Source organism: Pteronotus mesoamericanus, unplaced genomic scaffold (assembly GCF_021234165.1).
Source record: "Pteronotus mesoamericanus isolate MK-2021 breed Mesoamerican mustached bat unplaced genomic scaffold, CSHL_Meso_final contig_182, whole genome shotgun sequence".
In the NCBI taxonomy this organism is placed as follows: Eukaryota; Metazoa; Chordata; class Mammalia; order Chiroptera; family Mormoopidae; genus Pteronotus; species Pteronotus mesoamericanus.
In genome coordinates this window covers 15,399,653-15,420,824 of record NW_026555078.1, presented here as the reverse complement: position 1 = coordinate 15,420,824, position 21,172 = coordinate 15,399,653, and the positions used below count along the sequence as shown (strand labels likewise).

At 50.5% G+C, this 21,172-nt stretch overlaps 1 protein-coding gene across 1 annotated transcript in view; it reads left to right on the top strand.

Moving 5' to 3' along the window:
• ADCK1 (aarF domain containing kinase 1) overlaps positions 1-21,106 on the top strand; it is a 102,331-nt gene extending 81,225 nt beyond the window's left edge. Inside the window, exons 8-11 of the mRNA XM_054567207.1 lie at positions 11,137-11,286; positions 12,485-12,682; positions 17,794-17,987; positions 19,291-21,106. Coding sequence (XP_054423182.1) covers positions 11,137-11,286; positions 12,485-12,682; positions 17,794-17,987; positions 19,291-19,462 — 714 coding nt within the window. The 3' untranslated portion in view covers positions 19,463-21,106. The remainder of the gene's footprint in view (positions 1-11,136; positions 11,287-12,484; positions 12,683-17,793; positions 17,988-19,290) is intronic.
• Positions 21,107-21,172: the final 66 nt, after the last annotated feature.

The window sequence follows — 21,172 nt, the reverse complement described above, 5'->3', positions numbered from 1 at the left end:
GGAGGTGCCTGTAGCTTTTTTTGAGCATCCTTAAAGGGAAGCAGGGGCTGTCTGCCTGCTGATCAGGAAAGACCCCAGAAGCCTCTCCCCCTTCTCCCTATACCACCCCAGGTTCCCGGCATGACAGCTGCCATGGGATTTTCATCTGGGCTGCACCCCCAAATCCATGAATCTCTTTGGATCCAGTGAGCCCAGGCTGTAATGGCATTTTACCAGAGGCAGCTTTGATTTCAAAGACAAGTACAGGACAAACCAATATGTGCTGTGGTGTAGCTGCTTGTTTGTGGCTGAGCGAGGTGCTCGGGAAGAGGGGACGGTTGGGCTGGAGGTGGTTGGTGGGAGCTGAGGCAGGGTTTCATCCGCTCTTGTCCCCGCGGGGCAGACAAGATCCACGTTCTGTGCAGAGCAGAACCTCTGCTGACATCCTGTGAATTAGTCGGCGGGTGAATAAACCAGCCTTATGCCCTGGGTTGTCTTCTATGAGGCAGGGCTGGCATAGAGTGTTGGTTTTCTGTGAACATACATAGTTGGGCAAGCTGGTATCAGAGTGATTTGGGAAAACAATAGCAGTAATTATTACATGCGACTAATGTGTGCCAAGCATGTGACACATAGAGTCTCTACTCTTTACTACTGTCCTGACAAGGGTATAATATTAACCCCATCCACAGACGAGGAAGCTAAAGCTCAGAGAGCTTAAACCACTTGCCCAACATCATACAGCTAACAGAGGCAGAGCCAGAATTTGAACCCAGGTCCATGTGATTTCAAAGCCCCAGGACTGGCCTTGGGCTGCAGTGGGATCTGGGCTACCTGATTGGCAGCCACATCAGTAACTCTGCAAGGCAGGAGTTGGAGGACTGATGGAGAAACTTTACCTCGCTGCCCAGGCGCTGTCTGACTACAGCCTTTCTCTCTCCAGCCTATGTCAAGGGTCATTTCATCCATTTCATACAAACATTGTTCCATTTGATAGAGATGAGAGGACTGAGTTAGTGTACAAGCAGTGCCTTGCATATGATATGGCCTGGAATATGGTTAGCGCTCCAAATTGGTAACTCGTGGATCATTGTTGTTGTTTTTATTACTGTCACTGTTGGGCTCTGTCCTCTCCTCCTTTGCCTCCTTTTACATGGATGTTTGCTGACTTATGGCTCCCTGTGCCAGACCCTTTCTGCACTGTAACCTTAGGAGGGGGGCCTTATTGTCTCCATTTTGCAGAACAAGAATCAGAGACTCAGACCTAACTCATGCAGGGTCCCAGATCCTAATGGTCCACCTCAGTGAGTTTTATTATGGGTATACCATGCAATCACCAGCCAGGTAACCATGCACATCATTTCTAGCCCATCGGCAGGCTCCCTCATGTCCCCTCCCAGTCAATACCCTCACATTGACTTCTGTCACCATAGGTCATTTTTGTTCATTACTGAACTTCATGTAAATGGAGTCATACAGTATAGTTTCTTGGGTCTGGCATCTTTGTCACCAGTCAGCTGTGGGTCTTTTGGAAGCTCTGTTCTCTTCCATTGGTCTATGGGTCTACCCTTACAATAATAACATACTGTCTTAATTCCTTAGGAATTTCTAAGGAATCAATTACTTAATTCCTTAACTGCCTGCCCCTGGCTTTTGGTGTTTGTATGACCCAGGAAGCTCTTTGGTATTCTGAGAGGATGTCATTGAACACTTTGACAGAAAACCCAGGCTGGTCAGGGGGCTGTGGGCCATGTGCCCCACTGGGTTGTGGCAGGTCATTGGTGATGCTGGGAGTAGACCAGCAAAGTAGGCCCTACTTTGTAGAAATCAACCTATCATGTCTCTTACCAACCAATGTCAAAGCCATGGCCTCATGGAAGTCACTGATGGTGTGCGTGTGTGTACGTATGAATGGGCACACACACAGAGTATGAAAGAAGCTATGTTACTGAACGTTTCTAACAGGTTCTGAGGTTCTAAAGTCTCTGTAAGACTGTGGGACTTGGGGAGCCCATCCCTGGTGACTCTTCCTCCTGAGTAGAGCCTGGCTGTGTGTGTTCCTTGAGGAAGAGAGTGTAAGAGACAGATAAGAGTGACAAGGGCCAAAACCTGGGGCGTAGGGTGGGGAAAGGCCAGGTTAGGAAACCGGAGACCTGGGTTCAAACTTCAGCCCAGCCAGTGGCTCACTGTGTGATCTTGGATAAATCACTCTCCTTCTCTGGGCCTCAATTTTCTTATTGAAGGTTTTGGGTTAGCTGTATATCAGAGGGAGCAATGACTCTCAGCTTGCTGGGAGCGGGCACTTGAGCCATCTCTTTCAGAATCACCAGGGGGATGCAACAATGCAGATTCTTGGGCCCCAATTTTACTAATCAGAATTTGGGGTGGGAAGGGTTGAAGAATCTGCATTTTAACCAACTCTCCAGATGGGTTCTGAGACTCAGTGAAGTTCAGAAACCACCTGCCACAAGGCCAGAGGACCTGGGCACCTATGATGTTTTGTACCTCCGGGCACAAGGCACTGCTGCCTAGGCGTCCTGACCTGTCAGAGAACACGGGGCGTGGGAAGCCATCAGCCCGCAGGGACCCTTGTTTGCTTGTATTTCTGAACCCAGAAGCAGATATTACAGAGGGTCTGACCCGATGATCATATTTGCCAGTCACTTTAAGAGCTGGCGACAGTGACTGTCATTGATTTCATTAAAAGTAAAGGTCGTGCAAGAGCACACGTTCCCAGGCTGGATGGAGCCTCCTCAAACCACAGGACGACTATTGATTGCAGGACCTTTATCGAAGGTTAATTGGATTTCAGTGAGTGTGTATTTAAGACCCAGCCTGGGCTGAGGCCCAATTGAATTTGCGTGGAATTAGCCCTGAGAAAGGTGACAGAGTCTCGAGTTTGGGGGTGGCAGGATGAGGACTGGAAGCCTGGTGGGCAGACATCTGCAGTCTGTGAAAAATGGGGGTGGGTACAGGGGTGGGGGGTTTACAAAGACTCCAGCCTATCTGTTCCAGAGGCCTGGGGGCCGGCTGGGGGAAGAGGGCCGGGGCGCCCCGTGGTCATTATGTAGACTGATTCATTCAGTCCTCTGTTCTCGATGGCCCTCCCGGTATGTGGCATGGCCTCCAGCATCTGTCGTCCTTCTACTTCTGTCAGGGTCAGGAGGGGAGCTGGGGGTTTAGTCCTTACCCTGAAAGTCTTTCCACTGACCCTCCTGTTTCAGGCCCCCAACTCCTGTGTTCAGGGGTGCCGGGGGCTCTCCGTCCCATCCTCTCTGGGTCTGAGTCCCTCACCTACATAGATGGAGGGGTCACAATACTTACCTTACAGGGTCGTTGTGCAAACTTTGCAAGCTCTGAAGTTCTGTAAAAAAGAAGTCATTTCTAATTCATGAGGTTATTATTCACAGAGGCATGTCTTCCTCCAAAGAATCCTAGAGAATCTTCTTTGCTCCCCTCCTGTCCACCTGCCTCTGTTGTCTTTGAGTGACGCTCATTGATTGAGCTTATGGTGGCTTCACTTCGCCACCTCCTTAGAGTTTCCCTTGTCCCCTCATGCAACCAAGGACTGAATAAGACATTTATATTTTGCTCAGCGCCATCCCCCCGGACCGGGGCTTCCCGGCTCTGTGGTGGGAGGCGCTCTGAAGACCAGGGAAGAGAAGCTGCAGAGGTGGCATGCAGACCCTAGTTACTGACATCACTAGAAAGAAAACACCTTCCTCATCCTCCCTCCTTAACTGCTTAGACTTCATCTTGAGAGGCTCAGGGATATTGGGGACGGGGAGGGTGTCGAGGGCACAACATAAGTTCCTGGAGATTCATTTCCCTAGTAGCAGGGCTGCCAGGAATGGGGCCCAGTGTCACTCTGGATGCAGCCTTCCTGGATTTGGTGCTGCCCCTGTCACATACCAGCCATGCCTCCTTGGCGGAGCTAGTCACCCTTGGGAAGCTATGGCTTCTTATTGTCAAGCGGGGTACAAGAGCGCCCTGCAGGACTGTTTGATGACGGACGCACGGAGCAGTTGGCACAGTGCCCGCGGTACCTGCTCAGCACGTTACCACACTGGAATTCTGACCCTCGGCCCATAGAAAAGGCCTGCCAGAACCAGGGGAAACGTATAGGGAAGAAACCCTTTCCCGGTTTTGTACTGGCCCAGGTAAGGTGGGAGATGTGGAGAGAGTCCTGTGGAGTGAGTTGCCGCCTGGGGCAGGGACTGTCAGATGATGTTGACAGCTGTTCCCCTCTTCACCATGTCTTTCAGTTGTCATGGCCCTGGGGACCAGGAGCCTCTGGCAACGAGGGCCCTTAGAGGCTCTCAGGTGATGTCCCTGTTCAAGCCTCATGGAGAGAGGCTTTCACCAGCACCCAGGTGCTCCAAAATTAGAGTTCTTCTCCCAGCTTCTGTGATTAACTCAGCACCTGTCTTCTTCCAACGTCACATGTGGTCAGAGAGGCTCCTGGTGCCATCAGTTCAGTGGTTTCACTCAGTGTTTGCTAGTCTAAGATCGACCCACAGCCCATGAATAGAAGTGGCCTTGGTCCAGGCGGCAGCAAGTGATTGGGGTTCATGTATCCCAGGGGTGGTTCCTGGGGGGAAGGTGGGGGTGGAGATGGGAAAGCGCACTGGGCTGTGGTCTGGCCTGGCCTTCCAGGCCGTTGGTCAGCCCGAAGAAGCCTGGGCAGAAACGGGGGAATAGGCAGAGAGTTTGAATTATCAACCTCATTTTGCTTAATACTGGGCCACTTATGTGATTATTAATATCCTGCAACACCAGCCTCCTTGTTTCTTTCAGAGATCTTGGCCTTGCTTCTGTGATACCCCTCCCCCCAAGAACATAAATAGACTTTCCCTTGGCGGTGGGAATAAACTAATCTATGCAATTACAGATTAATTGAAGTACTTTCAGCCAATTCAAGTTTTAAGAAAAATCTAAAAATAACTCTTTGATTTACAAATTATTTACTAAATTAATTCTTTACTTACCCTTTTTGTAGATTCCTGGATTTCCCCCCTTACTGTTAGAGAATAAAGGCATGGCATAATTACTAAAATCACGTATGTGCGTAGTACAATCCTTTTTACATGGAACAATTAAAAGACTCATCACTGACTTTTTTTCTAAAAATTGCTGTACTATAGCTTTAGTTAGCAGTGTGTTTTTGGTTCGACAAACAGCCTTGGATTTCCCTGAGACTCTTCTCCAAATGCAATGGCTTCTTGGATGCTCTGGGGACCTTTGGAGGTTTTTGGTGGAACTTCCCTGTAAGTGGAAAGCTGGGATGTCCTGGTGATCAAGAGCTTGTTCCCTGGAGTCAGCTGCCTGGGTTTGGATCCTGGGTTTCTGAACGGCTGGCCAGATGACCAAGCTCCTCCGCCTTTGGAATCTTGCTTCTTTTGCCTGTCTACTGCAGAGGGTGGCCGGGCGTCCCTGCCAGTACCTGGGATTGTGCCGGGCACAGAATGTTAGCTGTTACCATTCTAAGAAGGTGTCACTCCCTGCCCTAATGCAGATAGCGCTGTTAACAGGGCAAGGGGAAGCCTTAGAGGAATTGAGTAGACATTTTTCCAAAGAAGACATATCAATGGCCAACAGGTACATGAAAATGTACTCAGTATCACTAATCAAGAAAATGAAAATCAAAACCACAATGAGAGATCACCACATACCTGTTATCAAAACAACAGGAGATAACAAGCGTTGGTGAGAATGTAGAGAAAAGGTAACCCTTGTACACCATTTGGTAGGAATGTAAATTGGTTCAGCCATGATGGAAAACAGTATGGTGGTTTCTCAAAAGCCTAAAAATAGAACTATTAATATGATAGAACCATATGATCCAACAGCCCTACTTCTGCGTATATATGAGATCTGTCTAGAAAGTATCCAGCCATGTACTATGAAAAATAGAAACATTTATTGAAGAAGATATAAGATACAAGAAACATTGTACATAGGACAATGACACCTCAGGACCTTTCGGAGTAGGCACCTTGGAATGTCACGCAGTTCCCCCCATCGCCATCAGCTGCCCCCTTGTATTTTCCTGAATCTCATCAACAGTCTGAAACCTCTTCCCTTTCGAAGGTGATTTTAGTTTTGAGAAAAGCCAGAAGTCGCAGGGCACCAATTCTGGGCTGTCGAGGGCCTGAGTCACCTGGATGATTTGATGTTTCACCAGAAAACTCTGCACGAGACGTCATGCATGAGCAAGCACATTGTTGTAATGAAGCTGACAGTCACCAGTTGCCCATTGCTGCAGCCTCCTGAATCATCCAAATAGCTTCTGCGGAGGAATGTTCAAGCTTCATGCAAAATTTGATGCAAATTTGTTGCTCTGCTTGCTCAGTCAATTTGAATGCGACAGCCACACAGTACACATACTCATTCAATGGCATCTACCACCCTCACTGACTAGTACAGTGAACTGGTCATTGTTCACACATACACATTGCAGTCCACTCTCTTTGGCTGCCAGGTTACATCAATGTCTTGCAAACTGTTCTCTTTAGATTAACAATGGCTGGACTTTTACAAAATCAGTATCTTGAACAGATAATCTGCACCCCCATGTTCATTGTAGCATTATTTTCAATTGTTTGTTATTTTATTTTATTATTATTTTTTTGGTTGCCAAATGATCTTTAATTGAAATATTTTCTTTGTGGTTCTTAACTAGCCGGGCATTCCACTCCACCTCTGTTGATGTCACCTATGATGTCATGAGGGTGGCAGCCATCAGCATTGCAGCCCATAGACTGGGCAGTCCCCAGGATCTCTTTATGGTTCCAGAGAGTTCTCTAGGTAAAGATCAGTGCCACATCTGTCAGACAGTGTTGGCAATCTCATCAAAAGTGTCTTTCCACTCTGCTTAATGTGTGGTGTTTTTGTTTTCTGTTTTGCTTCTTTCTGTCTCTGCGGTTCTTCGAGGGCTTTGATGATCAGGGCAGAGACGGAAGGCACTACCTCAATCTTGGCCGCTCTGTACTGAATGGTCAGTTACACTGTGATCCTCAGACCCTTCCCATCGTTTGTTGTTTCGGTGATGTCATCAACCATTTTTGGAGACGGGCCTAGGGGACCAAGCTTGGGGGCCAGGGCAGATGTGGCACCAACTTCCCCACTCATGCACCTCAGGTTACAACTTTGATCTCATTGGGGTTGAGCTTTGGCAGCATGGTGGAGGCGGCTGGTATCAGATGAACCTGGATTTGGGACGACCGAAGAAAGTTGCACCTAAGCCTCCTCCAAGCTGGAAGCCGAAAGCCAAAAGGTCAATTGTTTGTTCTTAATCGCGAGACATGGCTTAAGTATTAATGGGAGAGGTAGGAGAGAGGGTTGTGTGCCCAGTGATGGCCTTACATGTCTCCTGGGACCCTTGATGTCTTTGTGAATTGGAGGGATCCGGCTGCCTTTTTCTGGGCAAATTGGTTCCCAAAGACTATTTAGTACAACTCTGGCAAATGCAAAGAAAAATTACCCAAAATTTAGAAATAAGGCCAGGAGTTCGCAGTGTATTCAATCAGCCCCCAATCTCCCTGCCCACTACCCCTCTCCCCCCGCCACTGCAAGGATTTTTTTAATATTTAGGGGAATGTACTTTTGTTAGACTTCTCTGTTGAAAAATTAATTAAGGGCTCAGCTCAAAGTCACATATCAACCTGTAGCTCTTACCCAGTAGAGATGCAAATAATTTCTGCCCCATAAGGTTATGATAACCCTATAAGGTTATGATTTCCTTATTGCCTTGTAGGACAATAACCAGTTTTGTATCTAATCCAGGAATCTCAGGCTTTTATTCCTGTTTAAATGTCCACAAACACCGAGTCCATCAAAATTCTCTCTGAACCACTCTACCTTCATATTTGGTCCTTTATTGATGAGTCAACTAATCTTTAACATGTGTTCATTCTATATTTGTACGAGGGTTGTGCTTTGAAAATTACACTTTGAAGGTGATAACAAGTATATTTTTCCCAAGTTTAAAATAATTAGCTATCCCATTACAAACAAACACATTTGTGTGTCTTGTAGTGTGGTGCACAAAGGTGCCTTTCTGTATGTGATCACATTTTGACCTTGAATCTTGGGATTTCCTCGTGAGGAAGAGGAGTAGATAGGGTTAGTCCCACTTCACAGCTGGGGGAACTTGGACCTGGATTGAGAAGGGAGGTGACTTGCCCCCCAGGTCACCCATAGCTTAAGTGGCAATACCCAGATGGCTCCAGAGTGAAGCTGGGTGCATAGGCTGGTTCTCCTTCCTGTCTCTGCCTAGCACGCCTGCCTGTCCTGGTGAAATCTGGTTAAAATGAACATCAAGAGCAGCAAATGGAAAGATGCACAGGTAGGAGCAGACGGATAGGGTGCTGAAAGGGGAGGGCCGCCCTGGGGGCTTTGCGTGGGAGGTGGTGTGTGTGTGTGTGTGTGTGTGTGGGTGCGCGTGCGCGTGCGCGCTGCAGTGGGCTGCACCGCCTCCACCTCTGGCAGCAGCACTCACTCTCATGGGCAAGAGCTCCCCCATCCTGAGTCCCCAGACCCCCAGGGGCCATCTTTCAATGTAGTAATAGGGGGCCCAGAGAGATCAGCAATATTTCAGAAAGCTTAAGAGAGATCATACATCTCCCCATGACAGGTCTGCCCAGACTAAATGAAATGTCATTTCTCTGCTTTTGGCTGGAATTCCGTCAGCTCAGTCTGGCTGCACTGCTTATCTTGGGCTGATCAGGAGCCCTGATGGACCTTATATACGTCCTTGACAAATAAAAATGAATTATTACTTAATAAATGCAATTGGTTTGGCAAACACAGCCTTTCAGAGCATGGCTCCAGGGAGCTCCAAAGCCCCTAACAAAAGGGGTTCCTGGGGCATAGAGGTGGGGACTTGCTGGCTCTCCCAGGACCAGCTCTGGCTAGAGTCCTTTTCCCAGGTAACAGAAAATGGTGGCTCTGGGACACCCGACAGATCAGCCTGAGCCTGAGAACTTGACACAGTTCAAAGTCTTGCTGCTCCTAATGCCACCAGATGCTGAACCCTGGGCATTCATTTCACCCTAGGAAAACATCAGGAGCTGGACAGCTGGCACGGTGGCAGGACTTCAGGCAACCTCTTTCACCCCGGTTTCCTCATCTTTTAAAAAGGTGCAATGAAACTGAGTCTGCAGCCTTCCCAGAAATGTTACAAGGCATCAAGAACAATAGGCGCACTGAAGGGAGGTCACTAGGTTCCAAGCACCATCATGTTCTCATTTGCCCCTCTGGTAACCCTGGTGAGTGGCACTGCTATTATTCCCATTTTACTGAAGCTGAGAGTATAAGCAACTTGTTTGAAGTCACAAAGCTCAGTTGAGTACAGAAGTCAGTGCGAACAAGTACAGAAAGATGGTTACTAGGAGGCTGTGGGTCACACCTGGTTTGAATCTTGGCTCTACCCCTTTCTAGCCAGGTAGCTCTGGGGAAGGTAGGCCTCAATGCGTCTCAGTTTCTCATCTGCAAAATGGGGTTATAATTGTACCTACTTTTAGGACTTTTTAATAAAATAGGGATATTCTTGATTGATTTGGCCCCAATTATAATTGGTTGGGATTTAAGGGAGGTTAACGGAGTTAGGATGAGCAGCAGAGGCAGGAACCATGGCATCTCAAAGAAACAGAGAGACAAAGGTCTCATTTATGTTGAAGGCAGAGTCTTACATTCACATGTTTGACCTATTACAGGCAAGTGGGTGCGTAATAGAGCCAGTCTGTGGTATGTAAGTTACATCTCAAAAAAGCTGTTTAACAAAATGGAGCCAGTCCCTGCCACCTTTGGAACTTAAGATAGTGGGCCAAATGGTCAGTAATCAAATAATGACAATAGTGTGCTTGTGCTAGTAAAGTACAACATTCTATGAGAGTGTATGGCCAGAGGACCTTGTCTAGCCTGGGAGGTCAGGGAAGGTTTCCCCAGGCAGGTGATGCTGAGCTGGGATGGGAAGAAAGAGAAGAGTGAACCAGGTGAAGGGGAGATGGGAAGAATGCTCCTGGCAGGTGGAATATTATGTGCAAAGGCCCTGAGGCAGGAAGGCATGGGGATCACTGGAGAAAAGAAAGAAAATGACTGGCTGGAGTGTCACTGTGCACGATGAGCCCAGGGAGGGAGGACTTGGTGGTGCAAGACTTTGGAGGCCGAGGAAAGCACTTGAGTCTTTATCTCAGGACCCTAATCCTGCAATCCCCACCCTCTGAGCCCAGCTTCTCTCTGGTGGTGGGGATGCGTTTGCGAGTGGCCATGGGGTCCAGTTGAGGCTGAGAGAAACGCTGAGGGCTGCGTGTCCAGGGGCGTTCGCTTTCTGGGTTGAGCATCTCTTTGTCCTGTGGAAACCTGCTGGCACACCATCTGTGGGCCCGGTCTGGCTCTACTGAGCAGCCATTTCCTAGCTGGGAGGAGGCTTTTTGGCTTTAATAAAACGGGAGTAGAGATAAGAAGACCGCCTCGGCGGGGAGAGCAGCAGTGACAGGATGATTTAAACAGCCTCTCCAGTGTCATTTCTTCTGTGCAGACATCATAAATCAGATTAGCACTGGGCTCTGATAGGGAGGGGTGTAGGGAAAGGGGCCTGCAGGGAGAGAGAAGGGCTTGTGACTCTGGGTCCTCCTGGGACTGGCCTCGAGCTATTCTGGGTCCTCAATCCCCCAGCCTTACTCTTTGGAAGAAGGACAGGTGGACTGACTCCTCCAACCCAGCTTTCTAGCTCATATTCCACTTTGGGAAAAAAAATGAAAATGGATTGATAAGAGAAACAGGGAAGAGAAAAATTGGGGCAGAGTGGAGGGGCAGGTGTAGGAGGTGGGTGTTGCAGCCACCAAAGAACTAGAAGCAGCAGTTCTTCTACTTTGGCGTGTATTAAAATCACCATGGGAACTTAAAATACTGATGCCTGGGTATCACCCACAACATTTCTGGGCTCTAGGTGATTCTGACGTGCAGCTGAAGTTAACGAGGACTGGATGGGAACTCTGCTTCCAGCTTAAACTCAAGAGCTTTGCAATCTCAAGCCATCGCTTTCGCCATGACCACTTGGTCCCTCTGGCCTTCCTCCTGACAGTGACGAGAGTAGATGTCTCTGAGACAGGTGTTCATGCAGAGCAACTCCCACTTGCCTCCCTTCTCTTCCAGATCTCTCGCCACCTGGGCAAGATGTACAGCGAGATGATCTTTGTCAACGGTTTCGTGCACTGTGACCCCCACCCGGGCAATGTGCTGGTGCGGAAGCGGCCAGACACAGGAAAGGCAGAGATTATCCTGTTGGACCATGGGCTCTACCAGGTAGGAGAGGCCTTTCCCACCCAGCCAGCCCCAGGGTTTAGTCCTGCCTGGGCTCAGAGCCCACTGATCTCCCCTATGGGCCACAGAAATGGGAGGCAGATGGCCAAGGTATCTGGAGAGGCCCTGTCCTAGCTCTAGAGCTGTCATTTTGTGCAAATCACAGTCATATACTCTCTGAGCCTCAGCTTCCTGCAGGATAAGGTGAGGATGGTGATGCCTCCTTTATAGGCCACTGTAAGGAATACACGGGAATGTACCTGGACATATAAAAGTGCTTTGTCAGCTGTAAAGCAGCCTTGCTTCCCAGGGAAGCCCAGGCTACCTCAGACCCTGGGACATAACTATCCTTTGATGAATGGGGCGTAGATAAGGAGGGATAATTTAACCCTAGTGACGAGGTGATGTGTAGCAGGAAAGGGGGCTGGGAACTGACAGGGGCTCTGTCCTCTGGAATTGGGATGCAGAGTTGATTCAGATGAGCCAAAACTTCCACCTAGAAGTTAGGAAGTTCACAGCCAATCCTGGGACTCGAGACCTGATTTGATTCTAGAAGACAGATGATCCTTGGGGAGGTTTTCTCTGTGGTGTCCTGCACCTTCCCTCAGGGCCCTAACTCCACACCCCAAACTCTTAGCACCCCTTTGAAGGGCTCAGTGACATTGGGTACATTAGTTTAAGGTAGGCCAGCTGCTGTCACACACAGCTCCCAAACAAATGATGACCCGGACACAGCAAATGTCTAACACTCGCTCCTGTGCTTGTCTCAGGTGGGGGGAGGGGACAGAAGGCAGTGCTGACTGAGGCTCCGCCTCCCAGGCCTCCCTTAGGGTGGCCTTTCCACCTGCATCTAAAGGGGTAAATAAGGGCTCAGAGGAGCATGCGTGGGCCGAGACTGGAAGTGGAGCTTCTGCCACATTCTCTTGGCCAGAGCTCTGGCTGAAGGCCATATTTAACCAAGAGGGATACGGGGAGTGTGATTTTGGTGGGCACTTGGTAATTTCTGCCACTTAGGACCAAGGATGGCCAAATAGTAGCTTTGAACTTGAACCTTCAAGGATGGCCGGACTTTGAGGGGGAAGCAGACGTTGTGCAGGAGCCATGGTCTTCGTCCATCCCCCTTCACAGCGGTCACTCCGGCCAGGGACTAGACCTTCGATAGGGAGAGGAGGCTCAGATGTGACGGCTGCCCCCGCCGTAGGTGCTCACGGAAGAGTTCCGCCTGGATTACTGCCACCTCTGGCAGTCGCTGATCTGGACTGACATGAAGAGAGTGAAGAAGTACAGCCAGCGCCTGGGAGCTGGCGATCTCTACCCCTTGTTTGCCTGCATGCTGACTGCCCGCTCGTGGAACTCGGTCAACAGGGGCATCAGCCAAGCTCCAGTCACTGCCACTGAGGTAGGTGAACCCTCCTGGCCCTGCCGTCTCCTGAGTGCAAGGGGCAGGACCAGGGTTGGCCTTTGGACCCCTTCCAATCCAGGCCCTACTTGATGGGCTGTGAGGGTGGGGTAGTGGGCAGAATTGGAGGGGGACTGGGTGAGAAGGAGGATGGGGCGAGAGACAGTGTCCCTGGATGGAAGGAGGGAAGGGGAGCGATACCCCACTCCTGCCCTTCCTCATCAACATGGAATATAAACAGGTCACATGAACCACGTGATCAGACTTCTGTGGCTTTCACTTTAACCTGCTCACACAAGATTTCAGGTTTCCACAAAGCTCTCCCCCTAGGACTTATGGGAATCCCCAGAGACTGTCTCACAAATAAGTCCGGTACCACTTCTGCTGTCTCCTCCTGGGGGCCATTTCCCATTGTGTGGTTCCTCTGCGGCACCCATCCGGAGAGAATGCTTCAGTTCTCATGCGGTGTCCCTTGTCCCATTGCTCTGTTGAGTTTTTAGTGAAATGGCTTTTTGGACTTTCTTGGTAGTTCGTTTCTTCATCGGAACTAGACAGTAGTTCTGTGGTGTCTGGGTGAGACCTATCCAAGCAACATCTCCCTGTGCCCATTTTCATCTCTGCCCCACCACGGGGGCTTCTGCAGCGGCCCACTCTCCCTGGCTCAGAGCTCTCTCCCTCCCCGGCTTCTCAGACCATCAAGGGATGGACTTCTGTCTTCCCAGTCTGTCAGGTTGCCAGGCTTAGGCAGACTTGCTTGTATCCATGTGGGGATGGGCTCAGGCCCACCACAAGGGGCACAGTCCTTCCTGTGTAGTTAGAAAGACAGGTTCTGGTTCCAGCACCTGCTCTTCCTGGTGGCATGACCTGGGATAGTTCTTGTCACTTCTTTGCGCCTCGGGGCGGGGGTGCCCTTTAAGCTGCTTTACGGTAGGTGGCTTTAGGAATGGCTCTATCCAGAGTGTCAAATGATGTCACCAAAAAGGATACCTGTTCCCATCTCTTGGTTCTGCTTTCCTCCAAGCTTTCATCGTTCTCCAGAAAGCTTGGTGGCAAAGATGACCACCAAGTGCCCCAGGCCTACACAGCTCTAAAGCTTGTCATCTCAGAAGAAGACAGACAGTCTCCCTCCTTTGTTGGAGAGGGATGGGAACTTCTGCTTTACTGGTCATGCATGGAGAGTGCCTCTCCGTAGCTCCTGAAGTTCATTTTCTGAGCAAACATTTGTTTTTGCTGGACCCTGGACTAGGTGCTAAGGATCCAGTGATAAGCAGACAAGCAGCCCTTCTGTGTAGTTTGCACTGTGGTTGAGGGAGACAGACAGTAAACAAGTGAGCGAACAGGTAAATGGTATAATTGCAGGTTGTACATATCAAGGAGGGAACAAGCTTGTGATGGGGGTGCTGTAAACTGAGTGCTCAGAGAAGAGATCTCTGAGGGGTTGACATTTAAGCTGAGGCCCCAAGGACAAGAAAGGCACCAGCCACAGGAAGAGCTAGGGGAAAGCATTCCAGGCAGAGAGGACCTAATGTGCTAAGGCCTGGGGCAGAGAGAGTTTGGTGTGGTCCGGAGTATGGTGAGGTAGATGGTGGAATGAGAAGAATTTGAGTACCAGGCAGAGAGAGCATCACTCTGGGCCCATAAGCCATGGAAAAAAGCTTGGGTTAATTCTAAGTACAAAGTAAAGCCTTCGATAGGCTTTAAGCAGGAGAAGGACATGCTCAGACTTGCTATTTCAAGTATCTCTTGGAGGAGGCTGGGGCAGAACTCCATGTGGAGAGGTGCTGGGGGCTCAGACTATGCCCATGGCAATGGAGGTGGAGAGAAGCAGGTGGACTTTAGGCTGAGAGGGTTTGCAGTGGTTTGGATGTAGAGGGGATGAAAAGTTGCATCACAGCTCTTTGGGGTGAATCACAGGATGAGGGAGGGCGGTGCCACTTCCTGACATAGAGAAGACTTTGAGAAGGCCATATTTGGGGCTGGGCATGTCAGTAGTTCTCCTGAGCTTTCAGATAGAGGTGTTATGGGCCCTTAAGCCTGGACCGCAAAGAAGAGGCCCAAGCTTGAGAGAGAAATTTGGGAATCCAAATTTCGGAGAAACATAGGTGGTATCTAAAGCCACAGGAATGGAAAAGGTCCTATGGCACAAGTAGATACTCAGTACATGATATCTGCTTTTATTAACTAAGTTTGAATTTTATTTTTGCATTTTTACTCATTCATAAAGACCCAGCTTCAGTGCTGCTGTAGTCGTCTGCTTGGGTTGCTGTAGTGGAATACCACCAACTGGGTGTCTTAATGACGGAAATGTGTTCTCTTGCAGTTCTGGAGCTCGAAGTCCAATATCAAGGTATCATCAGGGTTGGTTTCTGGAGGGAGCTGTCTTCCTAGCTGGCGATGGCTGCCTCCTCATCATGTCCTCACATGGCCTGCCTTTCGTGTGTACACACGCCTGGCATCCCTTCTTCTTGTAAGGACATCAGTCCTATCGAATTAGGGCCCCCGTTATGGATTCACTTAACTTTAATTACCTCCAGAAAGGCCCTATCTCTAAGTAATCACATTGGGGTTAGAACTCCGACTTAGGGATTTGCAGGGAGCACAGTTCAGTCCAGAGCACCAGCCCGGGAAGCTTCTCCTCATACCTGTGCCAGAAGTGATCCTCTAATACTTGTGTCATGCATGTGCAAGCACCTTATACTCCGTCTCATATATTTATGTGAACTCTTTGACTTGTTGGTGAGGACCTGAACAGTGGGCATCCTGTCCGGTACATCTTTTCATAAGGTCTCTGCCATTCTGGGACCAGGTCTCACAGAGAGGCGTTAGTGTAGGTTATGGAGATGTGGACTGCGTTTGCTCACTTTGGACAAAAACCCAGGTAGAGAACAAACTTAGCCACCCTTGGCCAGCCATGCCTCTGAGATGGAAGGGCTCAGTTTCCTGAGTCCTAGTCTAACTCAATCATGAGGGTAACCTCCAGCATTGTTTCAGGGAGAATGTTTCCCAACTACAAGTGGTTCCAACAATCAGGAACTTGCTCCCTCCATACAAGAAGCCTGGAGGTGGGTGGGCCCAGGTTGCTGACCACGCAGGCTGACCGCCTCAGGGCTCTGGGCCAACTCCTCTGTGCTTCTCTCGGTTTCCTCTCACGATTCCAAGGTGACTGCAGCAGGTCCAAGCTTTGCACCTTTGTTCCGTGGTGTCCAGAGGTGGGAATGAGGGCTATTTCTTCTCATACATATTTCTTCTCAAGAGCAAGAGAACCCTTCCCAGAAGTCCCCCAAAAGACTCCTCCTCATGTCTTATTGGCCTGAATCATGTCACATGTCCATTCCTAAGCCAATCACTTGGCAGGGGCATTAAGCTCAGAGCCAGTATTGACTGAGATCAGCCAGAGTTCTGGGGCTAGACAGCGGCTCCATGAAGAGCATGGAACTAAGGGCCCAAATAAACAAAAATGGGGTTCTTTTGACACAGGAGAATGGGGAGGGAAGGCTGTGGGATAGGCACCCAGTGGGGCCTACTGTAGACACCCACCATCAGGATGTGTCCAAGGCTGAAGGCTGCGGTGTCCCCTCCAGGCAGCCTGGGTGGGCATGGGTGCTTTCTGTTTGGCCTGAGAGGGGCTGTTGCCAGTCCAGTCCCTGCCTTGCTAAAAGTGGGGGGGGAGGGTCCCTGTGGTGACCAGGGCTTCAAGGAAGCCTTAGCGCTCCAGCCAGGTAGCTGTGGCGGGAGGCAGTGGGTGGGCAGGCGGCCTCTTGGTGTCTGGCTTCGTGTTGCGATATTCCAGTCTGATAGCTCCTGCCCAAGGGATATTTCAAGTTCCATAGCAGCCCAGTTATCAGCAGTGCACACGTGTCCCTGAAAGGGCAGCGAGTTCTGCTTCTGCTGCAGAAAGCGGCCAGGCAGTGAAGGCTTTGGCAGCACTGGCGGGCCCCTTGTGACTTCAGTTGGCACTGAGCACTTCCCCCTGCCTTATCTCTGATGGCCTTCTTGGTGTTGCTGGGCGGTGGATGCAGAGGGTACCAGCAGTTCCCATTTTTAGGTGAGGACACTGGCTTAGGAAAGATGAAAGGACTTGCCCAGGCTTACATAGTCCACTGTGAAGTGAGAGGCAGTGTAGCCTGGTGGAGAGGGTGTGGGCTTGGGAGCTGGGCTGCCTGAGTTTGAATCCTGACTCACCACTTACTAGCTGTGGATCTTGGGCCAGTTACTTTAGTGCTCTGTGTCTCAGTTTCCGCCTCTCAAAGCAGGTAACACACTTGCCTGATAGGGTTGTTGTGAGGATTAAATGACTTAATACATGCAAGCATTTCAAAGTGCCCGGCTTACTTGGTGAATGTGCTGTGTGTGTTGGTTGTTGTCACTGTCATTCTCATTGTTTCTCTGGAGACCAAGGAGGGCCCAGAGCCTCACTGTTGTACCCAGGACTCCAGTTGGGGGCAGTTATCTGCCCAGAGCCATGCCAAGCTCAGGGACAGGGAAGGATGGGAAGCCAGGCGCCAAGATGGGGCAAGGGCGAGCCAGCCCTGAATCCTGTCTGGGGGCATCTGGACCTCACTGGAGAGGCTGAGACTGGCTCCAGAGTGGAGCACAGTGATAGGCTTGGCCATGTGCGTGGAGGGGCCCCTGGGTGGGGTGCTGAGTTCGGCAGGGTATGGGCAGCGCTTTGGAGTTTGGTTGGGGTCAGGAGCTCAGATCTGTGAACTGCTGTAGCCTGGACATGGATGAAGGGATGGTACCAGCTTCCAAGGCTCTGTCCAGGCCTGACCTGAAATTGGCAGCCAGTGAAGAAGCTTTGGAGACTCAAGTGTGGGCACCCGGGCCAAGAGGCTCCAGCCTCATCAAATGGTTGATGGAAAGGTAGGTTTCGTGCCGCAGTCGGTACTGTTTTGGAGGCTTGGCGGATGGGTATTCATGAAACACCAAATGTCAAGTCTCCTTGTGCTAAGCTTCTGTATGAGGAGGGCTTCTAGTGCCACCAAGGTGACTGTTCTAGAAGCTCCCTCCTAGAGCATCTTTGCAGCCCCTCAGGTCACAGGCTTGGGTACCTGCCATCCTGGACTCTTCTTCCCACACCAACCATTTCTGTCTCCCTGTGGCTGCTTTAGGACTTGGAGATCCGCAACAATGCGGCCAACTACCTCCCCCAGATCAGCCAGCTCCTCAGCCACGTGCCACGCCAGATGCTGCTGATCTTCAAGACCAATGACCTGCTGCGTGGCATTGAGGCCGCCCTGGGCACCCGCGCCAGCGCCAGCTCCTTCCTCAACATGTCACGTTGCTGCATCAGAGCTCTGGCCACGTGAGTGTGGGCTCCGGTCCCTCCTCCCCTGTAGCTCCTTGGCCTGCCCCTGGAATCCTGCTCACCGACACTTTCTCCCACCCATCCCCGAGGCCCTGCCCCAACCTCCAGATCTTAGGGGCAGAGAACAGCTCCAGTAAACTGGCTGATGCCTCAGGGCAGAGTTTTGGGTGGTCCAGAGAGCCACTGGCCCTTGCAAATTGTGGATTCTAGGACCTCACCCTCTTGGTCAAGCTTTTCAAGTAATTCTTACCCTCACTAAAGTCTCAGTCCCACCCAGGTGTCCCCTGGGCTTGCAATCAGGATGGCCTGATGCACATCCCCCCTCTGCCTGGTCCTGGGACCTGTCTCCCCAGGATTGGCCAGGCGGCCAGGTGGTGGGGCCATCTTTTCCCTGCAGGTGTGGTTGTGACTCAGGAAAGTGTGGCCAGCTGGCTCTGGGTTCTCTCAGGATCTCAGCTTTTTTTAGACACCTCGACACCCTTGCGGTGTGGATGCAAACGGGAAGGGTACTTCCTCAGGGAGGTAGTGGCAGAGGAGTGAGGTTCTAGGCCCTTTTACCTGAGGGCGGCACATATGTGGGAAGGTTTGTGCTTTGTCTGAATGTTCTCCCCTGAGAAGGGAGGCCTAGACTGGGGTCATCCCCCAGCCCGCCCATCCCAGGCCAGGAGTGGGCCATTTTAGCCAACTGCTTGGTGGAGGAGAGTTGATCACATATATCATGTATCCACTATCAAATATCAAATTAGATTAGCAAAATAGACTGTACACGGAAGGGGCTGAACATGATTTATTCTTCCTTTGAGGGTTCAGGAAATGAAGTTGTGACTAGGTCATCATCATAAACACCAGTTTCCATCATGTGCCTTCGCTGGTGCAGAGGGATTGAGCTGGGCTACGTCTGTAATGGCCTCAGCCTCCTAGGCACCACCTGACCAGGTGTCCAGGTGACTCTTAGCTTCAGAAAGTTTGGGGAAGCTTTTATATTTGAGTTTGGGGGGTTCTGGTTGGATAAATGTTAACTATACTCTTGGAAAAATAGAAGTATTGAAGCATTGTATCCGGTGGGTCCACTGGGCCTTTGATACTCTGTGAAACAGCTGTCTTTGCTTCCCCCACTTACCTGGAAAACTCCTTGGAGCGGTTCAGTCCCTCTGGTCCTTGATGGGCAGTGGTATGGTCATGTTCACCAGGATTTGTCTGCTGGGGTGGGAAGCTGGTGGGTTCCATTTTTCTAAATGATCCCAACTGTTTCTTGCCTCTTTACCTCTGGCCCTCTCCTTTCTTCTTGCCCCTCCTACAGGCACAACAGGAAGACCGCCTGTTCGTTCTTCAGAAGGACCCAGATCTCTTTCAGCGAGGCCTTCAGCTTATGGCAGATCGACCTTCATGAACTCATTCTGCGTGTGAAGGCGTTAAGGCTGACCCGCTGGGTCTTGGCCCTGCTTTGCTGGCTGTTGCCTGCTCCCTACTGAGTGGGCTTTCTGTCCCCTTCCCTTTTTCGGCAGACTCTACGGTGGGCAAGGGTCTTTTCACTCATTCTTTAGGCATGTCTCTACCCGTTGCCCTGTTTCTGCCACATGGTGGCCTGGAGCCCATGGTCACCGCCCAGGGCACCCTCATACTCCACCTCTGGAATTCCTGTCCCTCCCTGTAGCCCCTGTCTGGGGGCCCACATGCTGAACCATGCTGTAGGTCCCTGTCCTTATCGAGCAAGGTGGCACACAGTCCACTTTCCCACTCCCGGTGTGTGCCGTTGGGCTAGATGTCCCCCCACTTCTGTCAGCCCCTCCTGCGTCAGAAGGGACCGTGAGTCCCACCGAGGGCACATTTTACTTGCAGGAAGTTTGATTTTGTTGGAGGGGGCGTGGTCTCTGAGCTCGCTGGAGAACAGGTTCCCCCCTCCTTCCCCTGGCACCCCTCAGAGGTGTCGCCCCTTGGTGAGTCTGTGCAGCAGCTGCGCGTTCACTGCTGTCGTGGGGAGCCCTTTGGTATCTTTTGTGCTGTGTCCAGTAAGACCCCTCAGGGTTGCAGGGCAGGTCTCGGTCGGTGGGCCTTTTTTTCTAGGTTGGGAGTGAATCCACTAGGGCCATTGGGTAGGAGCGGCCCCGATCACCGTGTGCCATTGTGTTCTGCTTGGCTTCTTGCCTCTGTGTTTCTCCTGCCTGCCGCTGTGGGGCCACTTCCAGCTTCTGGTAGGTGTCTCTCATCTTCCAAGCCTTAGACCTTGGTTGCAGTTGTTCGGAAGCCCAAGGGCAGGAACCCAGGGGCGCAGCTGAAACCTCAGACCTTGGTTCCCCTGGGTTCTCACCTAATTCCCTGTGACCTGGCGCCTGCCTTGTTCTACTAATTGCTTCCTGACTTAGCCCTTTGGTTCACCATTCGACGTCCCCGGTGCTGGAGACTGTAGACTGAACCTCACTTACCATGGCCAGGGTTCCTCTCTGAAACCTGCTTGTCACCTGTCCAGACTCTACGCTTCACCATATTGCCTGCTGCAGGCCTGCCCCTCCCAGCACGATCTTTGGCGCCCGCTTCTGGGACGCCCCAACCTCCTGCTTTATCTCCTGTGCATCTCCAGGGGCTGCTGGGCGGAAGTCCCTTGGCTTCCGTTAATCCTTCCTTTGTTAACCTGTAGGAAGTTTGAGTTTGTCGGAGGGGAGCATGGTCTCTGGGTTTGCTGGAGAACAGGTCCCCTGTCCTTGCCCGGTCACTCCCCAGAGCTGTCACACCTCATATTTGGCATGTCCTAGCTCTCACTGAGCACGCTTGCTCACAGACAGTAATTGTACTTCAGTCTCTCTGATCTTACTTCACCCCATTCACAGGGCAGAAAACCCCTGAATTTGAGTCTGATTTTCTGTTCTCATTAATCCTAGTACAACAAGCAGATTTTCCGCTAACAAGAAACGATTCGTAATTCCTTTATTTCCTGAAAGAATTAATTGTTCTTAGTGACCAGCTGGATGTACCTAGGAACCCGAGAAATAATTTGCAAGATCTATTATTAATCATGAGGACACATACTGTATGTTATATTTTATGGTGTCTTTTGTAGTCACTGAAGTAAATATAAATGTCCTTTTCTTCAAGGTAATGGTTACTTGCTTTTCACTTTCGATTTAATGGTTGGCTTCCTGTTGGCCTGGGATGTAAAACATCAGCATGGTGCCCGTGGGCCCAAG